This window comes from Euleptes europaea, chromosome 16 (genome assembly GCF_029931775.1).
Source record: "Euleptes europaea isolate rEulEur1 chromosome 16, rEulEur1.hap1, whole genome shotgun sequence".
Classification (NCBI taxonomy): domain Eukaryota; kingdom Metazoa; phylum Chordata; class Lepidosauria; order Squamata; family Sphaerodactylidae; genus Euleptes; species Euleptes europaea.
Window position 1 is genome coordinate 55783263 of NC_079327.1, and position 20083 is coordinate 55803345.

Sequence of the window (20083 nt, forward strand, 5' to 3'; positions counted from 1 at the left end):
CTAACCTCTCTGCACCAAACGACCCCACAGGGTCTCGGATTACAAGTGCCCCAGTGGGGGACAACTCTCCGTCTTCAGACGAAGATCAATGGAATGCTCCAGCTCTAAACCTGGAATCCCCTCTTGATTTGTCAAAAAACGGATTCGGTCTGTGGTGAGTGGAGAGTCTCCACAGACCCCTGCAGAATCTCCTGCTAAACCCAAAGCTCCCGTCAAGGTGAGTGAAGTGGAAACCACTGTTTATGTGGACGCAGTATTACAACACTATAAAGGGGGCCCCCAACTGCCTGTCAAGGCACTTATTGACTCCGGCTGCGGTCGCACTTTAATTAGTGAAGCCACATTTGCAGCCCTCAAAGTCAAGTCTGAGGCACTACCCGCTCCCGTCCAATTTGCCCAGATGGATGGAAGCCCTTTCAAGGGGAGGCCAGTCGATCATCGCACTCAGGGAGTGGCGATGGGTATAGGCTCCCATTGGGGACAAATAGACTTTACCATAGCCCCCATTCGGTTCGAAGTTGTCCTAGGGATTAATTGGCTCAAGGGCCATAGTCCTTATATAGACTGGGAGACGGATACTATTTCCTTTACCAATCCTATGTGCGAACAACACCGGCAAGGAGTCGCAGTGACGTCTCCACCTACTCCGGCTTTAACTTCCAATACTGCATCGCCACCACTTTTGCCCGATGCCTACAGAGACTTTGCAGACGTCTTCGATATTAAAGAATGTGATGCCTTGCCCCCCCCCCCATCGTACCGCTGACTGTGCCATTGAGGTAGTTAAAGACTGCACACTGACTAAAAGCAAGATTTACCCCATGAGCATTTCCGAACGCGCTGTTTTACGTGACTTTTTGGATAAAAATCTTGCTCGAGGGTTCATTCGGCCATCGAACGCTCCCAACTCAGCCCCAGCGTTCTTTGTCCGCAAAAAGGAGGGTGACCTGCGTTTATGCATTGACTTCCGAAAGCTTAATGCCGTTACCCAAGCCAACGCCTACCCCATCCCGTTGATCTCAGATATCATGGGGCAGTTACAGGAGGGTCGTGTTTTCTCCAAGTTGGACTTAGTGGAAGCTTACTACCGCGTCCGAATTCGTGAGGGAGACGAACCCCTCACTGCCTTCTCTAGCTGTTTTGGAATGTATGAATTTCTTGTGATGCTGTTCGGGTTAAAAGGGGCCCCGAGGGTCTTCATGCAGCTCATTAACGAGATCCTCCATGATTTGCTGTACGGCGGCGTGGTGGTTTATTTGGATGATATTCTCATTTATTCAAAAACCATGGAAGAGCATGTTGCTCTGGTCAGAGAAGTTCTGCAACACCTACGTAACCACCAGCTCTATGTAAAACTGTCTAAGTGCGAGTTCCACCAAAAACAGATAACGTTTTTGGGCTACATAATCTCTCATCGTGGCCTTAGCATGGATCCCGCTAAAGTCCAATCGGTACTGGACTGGACTCCGCCCTCCACCCGCAAACAAGTACAGCAATTCTTGGGCTTTGCTAATTTCTACCGAGGTTTCATTCCTAACTTTGCTCAAGTGGCGCTGCCAGTCACTGACCTCCTGAAAACGAAGGGCAAAGGGGTTTCTGCAACGTTGCTCTCTGCCAAAATACTGTGGACGGCTCAATGCCAGGCTGCCTTTGTAGCCCTTAAACGACTTTTCACGTCTTAACCGGTCCTGCAACACCCGGATCCAAACCAAATGTTTATTGTGCAGGTCGATGCATCTGACGTAGCCATGTGGGGGGGGGGGCTACTCCAGAGAGGACCGGACGGTCTCCTGCATCCCTGTGCCTACTTCTCGAAGAAGTTTGCGCATTCCCAGCTAAACTGGCCCATTTGGGAAAAGGAAGCTGCAGCCGTCCACCATGCCCTTACACTGTGGAGACAATTCCTGGAGGGATCCGGGATCCCCTTTGAAGTTTGGACCGATCACAAGAACCTAGCTGCCCTCACTGGGACCCATAAATTGTCCACGAAACAACAGCGTTGGGTGGACTTCTTTGCTCAATTCCGTTTCGTTCTCAAACATGTGCCCGGGAAACAGAATGTGCTTGCGGATGCCCTATCCCGGTTGCCCCAATACCCGGTAAAACGTGATCGGCCAACAGACTCTTTATTTACCCCGACGCAAAGGGAAGCCCTGCCCCTGCTGGTTGTACAAACCCGAGCCCAAACCCAGCTCCGGCAGAAAAGCCTTACAGCAGCCGACAAAATGTCCAGCCTGAACCAGCAGGCTCCCACGCCTGCCTCCCCACCTGTTTCCCCACTCCTCTCCCTCCACCTCCACCAGTTCCTAATTTGCCCTCTACTACGAAAGGAGAGGGGGTGATCATCTCCAATACCTTCCTGGACTCCCTTCGAACTCAGTGCCTAGCCGAGCGCACTGCCCAAACCTTGCCCCAAGATGTACTTGAGAAGGGGGGTTGTTGGTACAAAGACTCAAAACTTTACGTGCCTAAAATACTTCGATGAGAAGTTCTACAGTTAGCCCATGGAGCCAAAACTGCAGGGCACTTTGTATTTCTGAAAACTCTCCACTTATTGCGCAGACAGTTTTGGTGGAGAGGAATGCATTCTGATATAGACTCCTTTATTCGCAGCTGCCCCATCTGTGCCACAGTCAAACGATCTCAAGGCAAAACCCCAGGACTACTGCAACCACTGGAAATTCCCAGCAAACCCTGGGAAGTGATTGCCATGGATTTCATGACGGATCTCCCCCTTAGTGGGGGAAAAACTGTACTCTGGGTTGTTACTGACTTATTTTCCAAACAGGTACATTTAGTTCCGTGTGCGGGTATTCCCTCCGCCCCCAAGTTGGCCCGCCTCTTCATGTCACATGTGGTCCGGTTGCACTCGTATCCGCGCAAGATAATTTGCGACCGCGGAAGTAGTTTTGTGGCGAAATTCTGGAAGGCGTTCCTTAAACTGGTGGGGGTGGAACAGGGGTTGTCAAGTGCTTACCATCCCCAAACGGATGGACAAACCGAACGTGTTAATGCTGTGTTGGAGTGTTATTTACGCTGTTATGTTAATTACCACCAAGATGACTGGGTAGAGCTATTACCTTTCGCAGAATACGCGTACAATAATGCTGTCCATAAATCTACAGGGTTCAGCCCTTTCTATGCTGTGTACGGTCAGGACTTCGGTCCTATTGCCCCGGTTGAAATACCTGAAGGGGAGGGGGATTCCGATATAGCCTCTTGGGCACATACCCTCTGCACCACTTGGCCCTGGCTGGTAAGCAACCTGGAGAGAGCCAAGCGCAAGTATAAGGAGCAAGCAGATAAGCCTCGCTCCCCCAGCAAGGAATTCCAGGTCGGGGACTTAGTATACCTGTCCACTAAAAACCTACGATCCACCCGACCTTGCCATAAGCTCAGTGCCAAATACGTTGGACCCTATCCCATTGCCCGGATCATCAATCCTGTCACTGTGGAGCTGACCCTTCCCAAATCCCTGAAACGTATCCACCCAGTTTTTCATGTCAGCCTCCTAAAACCCCATGTCGCCTCTTCGGAATGGCATCCAGAGCCACCTCCGGAGCAGCCGATGATGGTGGGGGGGGGAGGAGCATTTCGAAGTGTCAAAAATCCTAGATTCACGTATACGACATGGATCCTTGCAGTATCTTATTCGATGGAAACATTTCCCCCCTGCCTACGATGAATGGGTGCGGGCCCAGGATGTCTCCGCCCCGCACTTACTAACCGCCTTCCACATCGCCTACCCTGATAGACCGTCCCCCTCGCGGGTTGGGGGGGGGCCTTAAGGGAGGCAGAATGTCAGGCATATCAGTGTTGTTCGTTTTGTTCACATCCTGCCATCCAGACTCAAGGAATGTTATCCCTACTGAACCGCAGCCAAACTTACTTTTGTTTTCAATATGTAATCTCTCACCCTTTCCGTGCATCTATAATACCAGGTTTCAGCAAGACAGCTTCATAGCTGTCACTCTTTCCTTTATGCTCTGTTATTCTATTTGACCAGTAAAGACCAGCTTCTTTGGACCTAATTGTCTATGTCGTGGTTTCTGGTTCTTTGGACCAAGGGCTTACAATTTCCAACCCCTACCTGGAGGTTGGCAACCTTAGCTGCCAACCCAGTGCTTAACTGTGGGGGGAGGGAGAGTGACTGGAGCCGGCGACCCAGTACTTAACCTACCTGCTGACCGATACATCTACTACTCCCAGCCCACCTGCTGGGGAGTTGTCTGGGATGGCAGAATGGCGGACCCACTTGGGTGGTTCCCCTCCCACTTGGCGGGAGCCTGCCCTGACAGCCACGAGTTGGGCATGCCCCCGATACCCCCCAAGCTGGGCATGTCCCATTCCAGGCCCAAAATCCCAGAGTGGGGGGAAAGGGGCACGCAGGCCAGCTTTTCCTCCAAACTGGATCTGGCCCCATGCAAACACTGCCAAAAGTTGTGACAAAAGTACCAGGAAGCAAAAGAAGAACATAACAATGTAAGAAAAGCCATGTTGGATCAGACAAAGGCCCATCCATTCCAGCAGTCTGTTCACACAGTGGTCAACCACTGTGTACAAGGGCAGTATGATAGCAGCGGTTTTATTCTCTATTCCTCGTCTAATTATGGCCAGCATGGAATTTGCCTTTTTTACAGCAGCCGCACACTGGGTTGACATCTTCACTGAGCTATCCACTACCACCCCAAGATCCCTTTCTTGGTCTGTCGCTGCCAGCACAGGTCCCATCAGTGTATATGTGAAGTTGGGATATTTTGCCCCAATATGCATCACTTTACACTTACTCACATTGAATCTCATTTGCCATTTTGTTGGCCATTCCTCCAATTTGAAGAGATCTTTTTGGAGCTCTTCACAGTTCGATTTTGTTTTTACCACCCTAAATAATTTGGTCACTGTTCATCCCCAACTCCAGGTCACTGAAGAACATAGCAACAGCCAAAATATAGGGAGGGGTGGGGCGATGAAGGAAAGTAAGCTGTGAGCCAGCGGACCTGACCAAAACTCAGGCTTGCATTTCCCTGGAGAAAATAAATGCTTTGAAGAGTGGACTCTATGGCATTATATTCAGCTGAGGCCTCTCTCCTCTCCAAACCCAGCCATCTGAAGACTCCACCACAAAATGTTCAGGAATTTCCCAACCTGGAGTTGGCAACCCTAGTCAGGCCTGGCCTCAAGGTGCCCTTCCTCAAAGGCTAAAATAGGCCTGGAAAGGGCCCTGCCCCCTGCCCCTTGCTTTTACTGACAGAAGCAAACCTTGGAACGGTGTGGTTTCTTACCAACAGCACTGAATGACTTCGTTGCTTAAAGCTAAATGCTCTTATTTCATCATTTTCGGGGGTTTTAAAGCCCCCAGTGTATTTTTTTTAGATTTCACATTTTTCTGAAAACCTGGGGCCTTATTCAGGTTTGTTGAAAGACCTGTCTTGCCCATTCACAGCTCCAATCACCAGATTTAAATAACCAAAGAGTTGACAGACTTCGCTATTAGCATATAAGATGTATGTTCTAGATCCTTAGTTTGCTGAAAGTCATAAAATGGTTCAGGCACAAAGGGAGAAAAAGAGCCAAACCAAATCTGAAACTAAATAAACATGCTTCACAAAACAAGAACTGTTCTATACCCAGGCAGTATGCATTATTCGAACAGGCACATGGCTTTGCGTATAAAGTATGCATTTCATTGATAAATGAATGATGATGGGGCATTTATATAGACTGATAATGAAATTACCCATAATAATAAACCTACCAGTGTTTGCTGCATTGGCTGTTTGCAATTCTTGTGTACCGTCTGTCTTCTCCATTAAGCTGTTAAGTTCACACTGCTGCTGTTCTCCATCTTCAGCAACAAATGAAATTATACCTAAAGCAAATAGTTAACAGATATTGTATTAACTGAAGCATTTGTTTCATAGGATGAACTGGTACCCTGACACTAAGGTTCCAAAAACATAAATATCAGGCACAATTCAGATTTTTAATTCAAACTACATTTTAATACTGGCCACTATATGTGACATCACCCCATGGGTCAGTAATGACCCAGTGCTTGCACAGGGGACTACCGTTATCTTTTACCTACTATATTGGGCAGAATTCAAAAGGAAAGATTCTACTTCAAAAATATATTAGGCAGAAAATTCTGTAAACTGAAGTCTAAGGGTGAGGGCTGAAGAAACTTTTAGGAAACAATGAAAAGTTGAGAACATATGTATTTCCAATTTTTTAGAAGAAATGACATTGTGACACATGCATCGCTGATAATCTTGTAATCATGATTAAGACACTAGGAATGTATTTTGAACTAGCAGGCACATGCAACTTTTCCTCCTCCAGTGCAAATTACACCCTTTTTCTGATAGGGCTTAACCATGGTTCAGAGTTACAGCTGCACTGATACTAACCATGGCTAACTCCAATTAGGATTTCCATTTTGGAAGTATTTTTCTTGTTGTACAACTGCTCAGATGATTCAGTGAAAACAAATCTGTTTATCCTTTGCAACAGAAAACAATAGCATTTGGAAATCTCATAATGAAATTTAAGGAAGATTAAATTGTTAATTCAGAAATGGAAAATCGAGGATTCTTATCTGGCGTCAGAAAATGGAGATGGGCTGATGATCTGACTTAGGGATAGTGCAAATTTTGTGGTGAACATGTTTGCCACTTGGACATTTGGCAAGTGAGTCTCACTGGTTATAGCTCTCTAAATGGGCTTATGTCATTTTCAGTTGGATTTGGCATAAATCTTCTGCCACCTGCATCCTAGCTATCATCCCATAACTCCAATCCCTTAGTTCCCTGGGAAATCAGGAAAAATTGGGGATTGCAGAACAGGACAGTTTGGGCAAATCTTTATTCCATAGGCAGGTCAAGCTCTTGACAAGAGAGTTTGCCAACCAAACTGGAAACTCACTAAGGGCTTCCTGAATTCCAAAGGCGTAACTTCAGTTGTTAATGACAACTGCAAGAACTCTATCTTCTGGTGGTGGTAAGCAACAGCAGTGTAGACAGCTCTTCTGAAGATATTCCAGGGGGGATAAGGACAGTTATCAATAGATTTTGTCACTGGTTGGTGTTGCGTGTGTGTGAAGTGCCGTCAAGTCGCAGCCAACTTATGGCGACCCCTTTTTTTGGGTTTTCATGGCAAGAGACTAACAGAGGTGGTTTGCCAGTACCTTCCTCTGCACAGCAACCCTGGTATTCCTTGGTGGTCTCCCATCCAAATACTAACCAGGACTGACCCTGCTTAGCTTCTGAGATCTGACGAGATCAGGCTAGCCTGGGCCATCCAGGTCAAGGATTGGTGTTGTACGTATCCAGAAACATCGATAATTTTACAACAGATGCTTGTGTGAGCAAGTTACCATGCTAAAAGACCAATGATTGGTGTTTTTACTTTACATCTGGCCACACAAGTTATAAGGTTTTCTGATTTCCAGATGTGTTTTTAATAATCATGTTACATATATATGACCACTGAGGAAGGCCCAAGAGGCCAAAATATGTATGGTTTACTGGTCATTTATATTACATGTATCATCAACTGTGTTGAATATTTCTGTAACAGTTCATACTGGTGGTTTTATATGTAGCCTGTACTCCAGGCCCAGTGTTTTTAACAGATCTATTGAGTATGCTAAATAAATATAATTATTTTTATAAGATTTTATTGTTTCCAGTTCAACCTTTGAGGCTCCCTGTACTTTTATGGTTGAGTTCTCCCCACCCCCCCTTTTTACGTTGTCTATTTAGACAGTAAAGACCACTAGCAAAGCTCTCACCTCTGGTGGCAGTAGGCAGCTGGTACCTGTAGGTGTTCCCAGTGGGACAAATAGCTATGGGGGTTATCTGAAGCTGAGAAAATTGTACAGAGATAAGTGCTGAATTTTCAGTTGGCTTTTTGCCATGCTGAAGCGTTGTATGGGAACTATGCTCTTACTTAAATTTAAAAAAAAATACAGGACAAGGAAGTGTAGCATAAATAGAGACAACAGGATGTTAGGTTCTGGTCAACAGAATTCCACACATCTAGCTAACAGACACTGTACAGCTCTGTTACAAAGTGAGGCTGCAAATTTGTAAGAATATTAGGTCTGTCATACCAGGAAGTCAATTAAGAAGGCAAAGCTTGTCCCGGAAAAACTCCTGGAAGCAGTCCTTCTCATTTCTGAAGGTATGATAAAGCACTCTTAGATATCTGAATGGGGCAGATGAAGATTGCATTATTGATATTGCTCAGGGGCAGAGTATTTGTGAGAAAACCAGGAGCTCCTATGGGGGATTCACAAATATAGTCAGAGCTCTCTATGCCAATTTTGCTGCAGCTCCAGCAGACAGCATGGTAAGTTTCAGCAGTTTAAATAACAGCTTGACTATTTGGCAGTGAAAATTGCTGTGGCATAAACAGTACAGGAAATCTTGACCGGGGGCCCTCATGAGTGTAAACTGCTTTGTTGGCTTGCAGCCAAAGCTAGATTAGCCTAGGTGACCGAAAACTAGATTATGAGCAATCTTAATTGAAGTTACATTTTGAATTGGCTATTATTAAATATGTATTGTTGAGGGAGACTCATATAGGCAAAAGGCTTTCCTGATTGATGCTTTGGTAAAACAGAGGTGAGAGTGAGGTAATTTCATCAGCGTTTAGCTGCACCTTGTGGAATCATGAGGTAATTTTGCAGTACTTATAATGCAGCATGAAATTAAAATTAAATCATACCTTGAATTTTTCCACGTTTCCATGGATATATATTCAGAGTATAAGCAGCTATGTCACCAGGTTCTACATTAAGCGTTGGATCACCACTTACTATCAGGAGATCTGAAGATACCTAGCATGATAAATAGAAACCAAAAAAATAAAAAGCCAAACAACCTCAAATGCAGAAAATGTTAAAAATGTAGCTCCAGAACTAAGCTGAAGTGTGAGCATTTCTTCATTTCTCTTAATCTTTCCTGTAGTGCCTAATTGACTGTAGAATGAAGGGAACACTTTCTGTGTCCTTTCAAATGAATCGGATTAAAATTTGGGCACTATTAATCAAGTTAAGGTACATTAACTCCTTGAAATACTGCTGACCAACATTATCCAAGTAAGGTTGCAAAATCAGGACCACTGCTTTGTGCAGTTCATTAAGTTGTCTAGCATTAAGTATAAAAACCAGGAATTACTCTCATATACTGATGCATCTTTAAAAAGAACCCTTATTCGTCTTGGAAATAAGTTGAAGAAAGAGTTACAAATGTTAGCAATAGGAATCAATCGATATTTTTTTACTATTTTACAATCTTTAAAAAGCCTGGCTTTTAAGCATAGCTTGACTGTCTAACTAACTGATTTTTGACTCATTTTAAATGATAATGTTGGGTCCACATTAGCAGTTTCGTGAAATCCCTGAATTTTGGGCCAAGTCAGTACTTGAGTACTTCATGATAGATATAGAAAAGTAAGTCATTCACTATGCCATAGAAAAATCTCCGGACTTATGCTCATAATGAAGCAATCAAAAGACCAGAAATTCACTTCTCACTAATCCATATCCTGCTATACAAAATGAGCAAAGGGTATGTACACAGCATTGTCCACATAACTGGGAAACCTGGTGATGCAAGAAGAGCCTATGCATATAGGTTCTGTTCACAATTTATTCCAAATGTACGAAAAGGCAGGGATAGCAGGCATGAGACCACAACCACTACACCCCAACATATATTCTGAGTAGCCATTGTATGAAGTGCTCCTTATTTTTAAATATATATATACTGTCGCAGGGGAATGAATAACATTGTGAATGCAAACCCAAACATTCTCCATCATCCTTTAACAAATATTCTTCAAAACTGTATTTCCTAATAATCTTTGGTATTTCATCTGCAAATCTTATTTTATCTTCCCCTAAGATGTGAAGTTGTAATATATATTTCTTAATTTAATCCAGTAAATTTCTTCTAAAAAATAGCCTCCATTTGGTGGCCTTCAAGCAGTTAGCTGTGTACCATATGGGAAGAGTCAACTTCTTCTATAGCAGTGGTTCTCAGCCTTTTTTGCTCCATTCCCCCTTTCACCATTGCTCAGAATATAATCCCCCCCTTCCCAAAATAGTCATAAACTTTATTAAATGTCACAGATTAATTTTTTTAAAAATTACAATTTTACAGATTGCACATAATCGACAGCATACTTTGCTGAAGGAAAATGTTACCTAATTACCATGTCTTAATTGTACGACAAAATACTCAGATGGCTAGAAATTATCATAGCTTGTTAGCTGTAAACAATTTCTACCAAGCAAACTTTTACAGAAAAGTTTTAAACTGGCCCAATGAAAGGGAAATTTTATTCGGTATTCTATTTGAATTTCATCCTGCCAAATTTGAAGATACAGAATCAAAGGACACATTTCATATTTTCTAACTTGCTAAATCGAGTGTAGATGTAACGTTAAGGGGTGAAAACATTTCTACCTTCATTTACAAAACACCAGAAGTTTCTCTGCAAGGACAAATAAGTGTTATCACTCCAAACAGTTTAATATAATGAACATGTGAGATTCATGAGCATGCCCAGTTGAAGCAAGCTGAGAGATTTTCAACATGAGAGAGGGAACAAAATCTGAGCTTACAGCTGGAAGAAGCTGAATCCCAATCAAGGTCCCTTAACAAACCAACAAACCAAGACTCAGGTACTTTTCCCAAAGCCATTGGCATTTGGAAAGCACCTAGCTGGTCTATTAACAAACCCTATAACACAAGACAGATTAGTAACTAGAGGCCATGAGCAGCAACGGTGAATGAGCATGATGACACTTTAGGTACTATTACCTATACAAGGATTGATATATCTTGAATATCATTTGATCCCTCAGACACACCATCTCTTAAAATATCTGAAAGCTGGTGCAGCATCACCAGAGTCTTCTCTGGGTACCGAGTGGGGAGACTCTCTTAGGAATTTTAAAAACCTTTCGGAGAAGATCTAGCTTTTAGTCCTGAAAAGTTCTTAGGTGCAGATACTTAACATGATTTTTTTTTTGCTTTCAACATCTCTCAATTTTTCTTAGAAAACCCAACTTACGTAATACATTTCTAAGACTACAGTGAATTAAAATTATTTTAAAATAACTACTCTGACAGTGAAAAATACAATTACATTTTAAGTTTCTCTTTTTTTGTAGTTTTCCATTCTGAATAAAACAATACCAAATGAAGTAAAGTCAAACTCATTCAAGTTATATTATCTGTTAGATACAGCAACTATTTCTTCCTGATTTGTGAAGAAATGTCAGGCCTGCTCGCTGTGTCTAAGATGGTTTCGTTTTCTCACAGATTCCCGTTCAAGGACTGTTTCTGTTTCTCTAAACTGTTTCTTTAAACGCTCGCATTCCTGTTCCCTTTGAAGCTAGCGGGTGCCTGTGGGAGCCTTGGTGTTTCTAGACTGTTTGGGGTTATCTCTCATGAGACTGCATTGCTGCTGCTTTTCTGGTATTCTCATATAATCAAGTGCTTGCCATTTCCCCCCCCATTCCTGCTTTGGATTTCTAAGCTCTGCTTGCCTATGTTACCAGTAAACCTACTCTTTTGGAGTACTAAGTCTCCTGGTGTGGTTTTTGGATTTCTATGGACCAAGTACTTACAAGAAATGATACTGAATCTATGACATTTTCCTCTGCAACCTTGCATGCAAGCTCCCACAATTTTACCTTGTATCTCAGTTCATTTCTGGTAAAATTTGGCACCATTATGATCTTCTGTGTAATCTGTCTCACTGGGCAGTCTATCAGAATATGATCCATTGCCAAAGGTTTGGTTGCAATCCCCGTCAAGGTAAAGAAATGATCTGTGCCATCTGCTTCATTTTGCAAAATGAGCTTCCCCTATGATGATGAAAAAAGTGAATATTCATTAACAGAGTTGTAAACATTATTGTAATAAATTTAGGAGCTAGTTTGGGAGGCAAACTGAGGCCCATTACGTTTTTGGTGAGTCAAGTTGGGGTTCCCCAGACCTTACTTGCTTTCCCTAGAGCCACACAGCAACTGTGGGGATAGGCATTTTTTAAAAAATCCCAAGAAGAACAGTTCTGCTTGGAACTATGATGGGGGGGGGGAGGATCCCGCCTTCCCCTCCATGACATTTACCCAAGCCAAAACAGCACCAGAAGGAAGTTGTTTGTATCACTTTGGAAATGCATGTGGAGTATTCCAAGAACAAGGAGCTCTAAAATTAATGCAAATAACTCTCTGCTGGGACTGTTTTGGTTCAGGCAAATCAGTGTGGGGGGAGGGGGTAAGACTCCTTTCTCCCCCATCCACATCATAGTTCCAAGCAGAACTGGGCTCCTGGGGACTTTAAAAATGTCTTTCCCTACAAATGCTGTGTGACTGCAGGGAAAGTGAGTCAAGTCCGGGGAACACCAACCCAACTCACCAAAGAATATAATTTGTTTGGCCTGGAGGCCAATGAGAGGAGTAATCCTGTTCCTTCTGAGGCATTCTGATCTCCCCATCTCTCACTCAGTCTGCATGTACTCCTGGACATTTTTATTACTATAATATTATGCATGCCCCACTTTTCCAGCAGGTGAGAAGTTCTAGGCTCTACGGCTTACCCAGTTATGTTCCCTCAGCTTTGGAAGAAAGAGGACTGAATATTTGCCGCATTCTTATAGTATTTACTTTATTTATGAATTTACAAGTAAAGCACAGGTAGTGGCAAAGAGATACTCCTGCAGGGAAGGAGATCCCCTACCCAAATGAGATCTCCGGACACAGAGATCCTGCATCTCAAGGTGCTTCAGCCAATTTTCAGAAGAAGCTGTCTGCTGTATTTTCTCTCTCTTCCAGAATCACAAGCTGTGCTTTCTTTTTATAAGGGTACACATCTACCCCCTCCCTTCAGCTGGGGGGGTCATCTCTTCCAAACCCTAAGAGGCCCGTAGTCAGTCATTTCCTGACAGTGAAGACGCACTGAGGAGATATCAATACACTAATTAAGATACACTATTTGTGGCAGCTATCAGGAGGGACAGAGACAGAGGGAGAACTCAGAAGCAGAAAAACATGTCATCCCTTATCCTTTCTATTTTAAATTTAGAAAAAATACAATTTCTAAGATTCTTACCAAAGTGCTTTCAGAAAGATAAAACAGTATCACACCCACAACTGAAAGTTTTGGGGGTGGGGGGGTTGGTATAGCTCCCTTATATATGCTCAGTTAAAACCATCTAATTCATCTCTTCTGAAGGTGTGAAGAAAAAACTCTCTGAGTCTAGAATTGACTTTTAAAATACGTGTTTCAAAACTGATCCGTTTGCTCTTAGATTTAGTTCTGGGCATGAAGCCATTTATTCCTAACTTATCTTTCTCAAGGATGGAATAGGAAAAGTATTGCTGGCCCAGCAAGAAATAACACTATTTTTGCAGAAGTTCTTAGGCCTGCTTTTGTTCAACACATTAACAGTCAGGGTAAAGGACTCTAGCACAAATGGCGAAAACTCTAGCACAAATGTTATATGGAACACAACTTGACTCTCCACCCTCATGTCTTATTCCCATGGAACGAGTGCAATCCAAGATTCTTAGAGCTGCCCTGCAATTGCCAAGATGTGTATCAAATGCTATGATCCGTTTAGAAACTGGCATGATGAAGGTGGAGGCAAGGGTTGTCTTGTCCTCGCTTTATCTATGGCTGAAAATTAATTTCAACCCCAAGGGTCTTCTTTCACTGATTCTTTGTGATACCTTTAGGTCAAAGTGGATAATAGCCATTGAAGACAAACTAAATAATCTGGGTTTTACCCCCCTAGCACTACTTCAGTTAGGGTGGGATCAAGCTAAGTCAACTATAAACCAAAGGGTTAAAGATATCGAGAGACAAGTAGATCAAGCAAGAGTGCCCCTATTTATGGCTCCCCCCCACTCCAAATTTATCCTTGCACCGGCAGCCTATCTCCGTTACTTAGAGATAAACAAATATAGGAGAGCTTTTACCTTGGCTAGGTGCGCAGACTTACCCTCTGCTATGTTAGAGGGGAAATTTAAGAAGATACCCAGGGCAGAGAGACTATGCCCCTGCAAATCTGGGGATTTAGAAACCACTGAACATGTTCTCCTGAACGGTAACTTTTACACTATACCCCGTTCTAAGTTATTTGAGCCCCTCATACTGAGAATGGGACCCGACAGGGAAAGAGAAAAGATAGAAAAGCTCCTACAAGGAGATAATCACCTCTCAGGTAGCAAAATTTTGTACGGCTGCAATGAAAATTCGTTGCCACAGAGTAGTCTCTTAGTCCAAATGGCAGATGTAACTTGGATGTTACTTATTTTATTTATTTTATTTTTTTAAGTGACTTAAGACTTGGACTGTAAACCTTTGTCGGTAAGACCATTTTAGTCCATGTATCTTGTTTTATCTGGCCAAGGGCCGCAAATAAACTATCTATCTATCTATCTATCTATCTATCTATCTATCTATCTATCTATCTATCTATCTATCTATCTATCAGCCTACATTCAGGCAACACACAAAATTTGCTGCAGCAAATGTCAAGAGATTTTGAGGATGGTGCATGGAGAGGGTGGAGTTTGGGGAAGATGTGACATCACTTCCAGGTGTCACTGTATATATTTCCACTTATCCCTATGGTAGAGACCACAGAGACATGAGGAAAATCCTAAAGCATTATTATGGTCTATCAATGGCAACTAGCCGTGGTATCTAAAGGAAAAGGCAGTAAATCTCTCAATACCAGTGCCAAAAGGCAACATCAGGGGATGGCCTTGGCCTCCATGCTCTGTTGTTGGACCTCCAGAAGAACTGGTTGGCCACTGTGTGAGACAGGATGCTGCCCTAGAAGGACCGCTGGTCTGATCCAGCAAGGCTCTTCTTATGTTCTTATGGAAGTCACTTTCTGGTAATTTCCCTCCCCCCACCCCTCAATTTCTCAAGGGTGGAGGACTGGAGCTCAAGGTGGGGGTTTACCTGTCACAGGAGGGCTAATGCCTAGCTTACACGAAATTGGTTTATCATGGCATATCAACACAGACTATGAGGGATACTCTCATGAGGGAATAATTTAGGAATAGGGACTATAGTCTATAATGCTGTGCATAGTACATACTGGCTATTGCTGTATGTACAATCCTACCTTGTACTTTCTGGATCATTTAATGTATCATGTTAATGCTTATGCTTTGTTTCAGATTTCTGCACTCCAAATCTTATTGCGCAATTGATTGGATGTCCCATTCTATTGACTGTACTGATTTGCACTGTGTCAACCATCTTGAGTCTCAGTGAGAACGGCGGACTATAAATAATTTAAATCAATACATAAAATACCATATATTTCAGAGTGCTCCCTAATTTCCATTATTTGTAAGTGAAGTGATGTTCACACATTAAAAAATAATAATAATGTTGTTGACTTACCTTAGTTATGCATTCAGCTGTTGGCTTGAACATGAGGGTATAAGTAGTCGTTTCACCAGAGGCTACATATATGAGAGGAGGGCCATAAAAAGAGCATCCCTTTAAATTGGCTTTAAGCTTCCAATCCTGCTGACTCATGTTAGTCTGAAACAGAAAGGTATCCAAATGAAATGCCTAAAGATATAACAAATACTTGCTGCTAAGATTTCACAGATTAATAAAGGGCATTTTTTCTAGCCTGTGCAACATCAAGGAACTTACACTTTCAGATACCACTTCAGTTTTTCATTATGCTATAATTTATTCTTATTATTACTACAACATATGGACATGCAATTAAATTGTGCAGCGTGTTTTCCCAAACTTCATGTTATACTGGATTATGGTTCATGTTGGAGGCACAATGCAGGAAATTCACAACTACCCCCCCTCCACACCCCTAGTGACCAGAAGATGGCCAAGATGCCCTCCCTCTCATCATCTGCCTAAGGTCACAGAATCAGCAATGCTGACAGATGGCCATCTAACCTCTTCTTAAAAACCTCCAGGGAAGGAGAGCTTACCACCTCCCGACCTTGTCTCCTAACCTCCTCGCTGGCATAGGGATACTCACTCTTCTATTAGAAGCAATGGTGTAGTGTTAACAGTGTTGGCCCAGGATCTGGAAGAACCTGTCTGAATCCATGCTCTGTGATGGAGCTCACTGGGTGACCTGAGGCCATTCGCTCTATTAGCCTAACCTACTTCACAGCATGGTTTTGAGGACAAAAAATGGAGGAGAAGAACATTTTGTAACCTGCTTCACAAGTGGGGCATCTTAAAGAAAGAAATGAAGCCATTACTGTTTATACAGCACCCGTGTACTTGGTACAAGGTTTAATTAACCTGCCTCCAAGTAACCTGGAGGCTAAGACTAGCAATGTGGAAAGCTATACAGGAAGAAGGGAGTGACAAAGTCAACAAGGAATTAATGTGAGCAAATGTACTTTAAATATATACCTTAAACTATCAGATAGAGTTGGAAAATCAAGTACCTCACAGAAAGGGCTGGCTTTTAATATATATACTTGTTTGATCTGTTTTTAGACCAGAGTTCAGAACACCTCATCTTTTTTTTCCATGGGTCAAATCCTACAACTATTCCAAGACATTTTCCTACCATTCTCAGAGTAATTATAAGTTACAAGTTGTACAAGATCTTCAGGGTGACTATGAAGTAAATGCAGGAAGAACTTGCATATCTGTTTTCTAACTGCCATCACACACTTTTTTTTGTCAAGTCACCATTTTGAGTCCTGTTATGCCCAGTGTTATTTGACTTCAATCATGTAAACTAGACATACTATTGGGATATCTTGAATCACTGCTCGATATGCTGGTGTTACAAACTCCAGCTCCGCCTCAACCGTATCTGTGTTCACCACGCATTCGATGTTATAGGTCCGGATGTCATATTTGGACTGTAGAAGAATCTGGCAAGGATATCGCCCAGGACATTGAGGTATAAATTTTATAGAAAGCTCAACAGCAGCATCGTCTGCAGGAAAAAAGAAATATTTAGATTAAATGCATGCATTAGAGCAGTCAACTTAAAATTCTCCGAAGATGCCCCAAACCCCTCTCTAAAGAGTACATGAAAGGACTTCCGGGTCGGAGCAGACCCAGCACGGGAAGAGCGACACTTCGTTCTCTGGCGCGAAGCTGCCGGGGGGCAAGAAACTCGCCCCCTACCATCTGGCAAGCGGCACTCCTTGGTGCAAGAGGAGATGCTGAACCTGGCACAGGCAGGCGGCTTGTCATTGCAGCGATAGCTGTCGAGACATCGGCGGTGGTCACTCTGACGGGCTCAGCCACAGAGCCGGCGCCATCTTCAAATAGGCAGCCGGGAGACGCGCTGGAGAGACTCCGATTTAAAAACAGCAAGTTTTCACTTTATATTCATTTCTATTTTTATTAAAGACAAAACTGAGGTGTTTGACAGTTTACTCTTACAGAAGAAAGTACTCAAGCTGACTATAATTCTATTACGTGATTCTAAAATGAATCTTGGCTTTTCACCAGCCTTCTATCATCTGTGACGCAGTTTAAAAAAATTTCTGTCAGTGGCTGAAACATCAATCTAAGACGGAAAAACTGCTGGCATGAAATATTAACAGTAATGAAGCTGATGTAAGAGTTTTCTCTCTAAAGTCAGACTTTAAACTGAACTGTTTTTTATTTTTCTACTAATATTCCCAAGTTGATGTTTTAAACAAGAAACGTTACCCCCCCCCCCCTGTGGATTACAAATTTGTTGTTACTCAGCCTCCTAGGATCAGTGAGAGAGAGAAAAGAGAAACATTCCAGGGAATTCCTTAAAGACTCAAAACAGCTTCAGGTACAGCAAATCTCTCAGCAACGTAGAGCTTCTGCCTCTAACATAACGATACCATCTGCCATTTCACCCTCCTTAGGTATATCTGTTGTTGCAAAGATGGCTCCTAAACCAGAGCCATAAGTGACACTCAATTCTTTGCAGGAACTCTTAACCAAAACATACCAGGAGGTTACAGAAATGAATCAAAAATTGAGTCAAAATATTGCTGCCATCTCTCAAAACTCAATGACTATCTCACAAAATACAGCTGCAATATCAGCTTTGCAAGATTCAATTACGTCTCTGACTGTGAGACAGGATAAGGTGGAGACCAAGCTGTTAAAAAATGCACAGGAGAATAAGGAAAGAGGGTGGACACCTTGGAAATGTCACTGGAGGCATCTCAGGAGAGAGATGAAAAGCGAGATAACTAAACGGCAATGATTGAACTCAAGATAAAGGAAAATTCCATTCGCATTCATGGTCTGAAGGAAAAAATAGAAGGAACAGATTTAAAAGTATACCTAAAAGTACTTTTGGCAGATTTTTTGCAAGAAAAGGAAGAAGTTGTTGAAGGGATGATTATAATGGCCTACAGGATTAACTCTTCTTTTGCAACCAAAAACAAAGTACCAAGAGACTGCCTAGTTCAACTTTTTTCCAGGAGTCATCGTGATCCTATTCTCAGCAGCCACTATAAAATTCCACTTACAATAGAGGGTACCCCTCTGAGATTGATGAAGGAAATTCCAGGAAGACTGCTTAGAAAAAGAAAAGATTTCTCAGAGATTGTAGAACGACTGAGACTCAACGGGATTCAATTCAGATGGGAATTCCCACAAGGCATCTCTTTTCTCTTCAAGGCTAAAAGATTTAAAATTACAGATACCAGCAAGGCTGAACAATTTTTAAGAAGATATGACTCAGAGCTTTTTAAACCAGCTAAACAGCCTCCTGCCAAAGAACCTACTGAAGAGGATAAGGCCTCAGAAGCAAGTGGTGGGGTTCTGCCAACGGAGCCAGCAGAGGATTCCCTGTCAGATGAAAAGGATGGCTGAGCAGATATGAACTGAACTCAAAGGGATCAGGGGGGAGGGAGGGGGTACAGGATAAAAGAAATATGGATAATATCTTGGGGATTAAAAAATTTAAATTTAAAATGGGTCTAATTGAATCTTAATATGTTACAGGTATTGTCATGGAACATCAATGGTTTGAATTCTCCTAGTAAGAGGAAGAAAGTATTTTATCACTTACAAAAATCTAAAGTTAACATTGTCTGTTTCCAGGAAATGCATATTTCACAGAAAGATATATTTAGATTGGAACAACCAAGGTTAGGTAAACTCTTTACGTCTTGTAATGAGAAGGAAAAAAAAACTAATGGTATAGCTATGTATTTACCTGTGATATTAGAGCCTAAAATTATTTTTCAAGATAAGAAGAATTTTGATGGTAGAAATAACTAGTAGTTTTCAAAAGATTCTGTTGGTTGGAATTTATGCACCTAATACAAACCAAAAAATGTTTTATAATACTTTAGCAGAGGAAGGCACTGGCAAACCACCTCTGTTAGTCTCTTGCCATGAAAACCCCAAAAAGGGGGTCGCCATAAGTCAGCTGTGACTTCACAGCACTTTACACACACACACACACACACACACACAATTTTGGCGGAACATACTTTTGACAAAATGATCTGGATGGGGGACTTTAACGGGGTAATAGAACCCAAGATAGACAGGTCTGCAAAGAAAAAAAGGGAAAATGTGAGGGTAAGTTACTAGGTATTTTTAACACCCTTACAGATCAATGGGATATGTTTGATGTTTGGAGATTGACTTATGGCAATAAAAAGGGATATACATTTTTTTCATCTAGACATCTTACACATTCTAGAATAGATATGTTATGGCTATCCAAAGGGTTGATAAATGTTTCAGAGAATCCAGAGATTTTACCCAGGGTTTTCTCAGATCCTAATGCTGTATCAATAAGAGTTAAAATAGGAGATAGAAGAAACAAGCCTTGGGCATTAAATGCATTTTTATTAAAAAAATAAAAGATTGTGGATACATTAAAGGTAGATATACAAAATTATTTTGTTGAAAACACAGGTAAGGGTACTTGGGAAGATATAGTATGGGATGCTGGTAAAGCAGTAATTAGAGGATTGCTAATACAACAAAATACAAGATGGTTTAAAGGGAGAGAGGCACAGAAGAAAAATATTTTAGAGGAAATTAGACGAGAGAGACAACTTAGAAAATTACAAGATAAATCA

At 42.2% G+C, this 20083-nt stretch overlaps 1 protein-coding gene across 1 annotated transcript in view; it reads right to left on the reverse strand.

Moving 5' to 3' along the window:
- Positions 1-20083, reverse strand: part of CFAP47 (cilia and flagella associated protein 47) — a 380184-nt gene that overhangs the window by 123678 nt on the left and 236423 nt on the right. Inside the window, exons 55-59 of the mRNA XM_056861810.1 lie at positions 16787-16980; positions 15444-15587; positions 11711-11884; positions 8731-8842; positions 5756-5869 (exon numbers count right to left, since the gene is read on the reverse strand). Of these exons, the coding sequence (XP_056717788.1) occupies positions 5756-5869; positions 8731-8842; positions 11711-11884; positions 15444-15587; positions 16787-16980 (738 nt within the window). The remainder of the gene's footprint in view (positions 1-5755; positions 5870-8730; positions 8843-11710; positions 11885-15443; positions 15588-16786; positions 16981-20083) is intronic.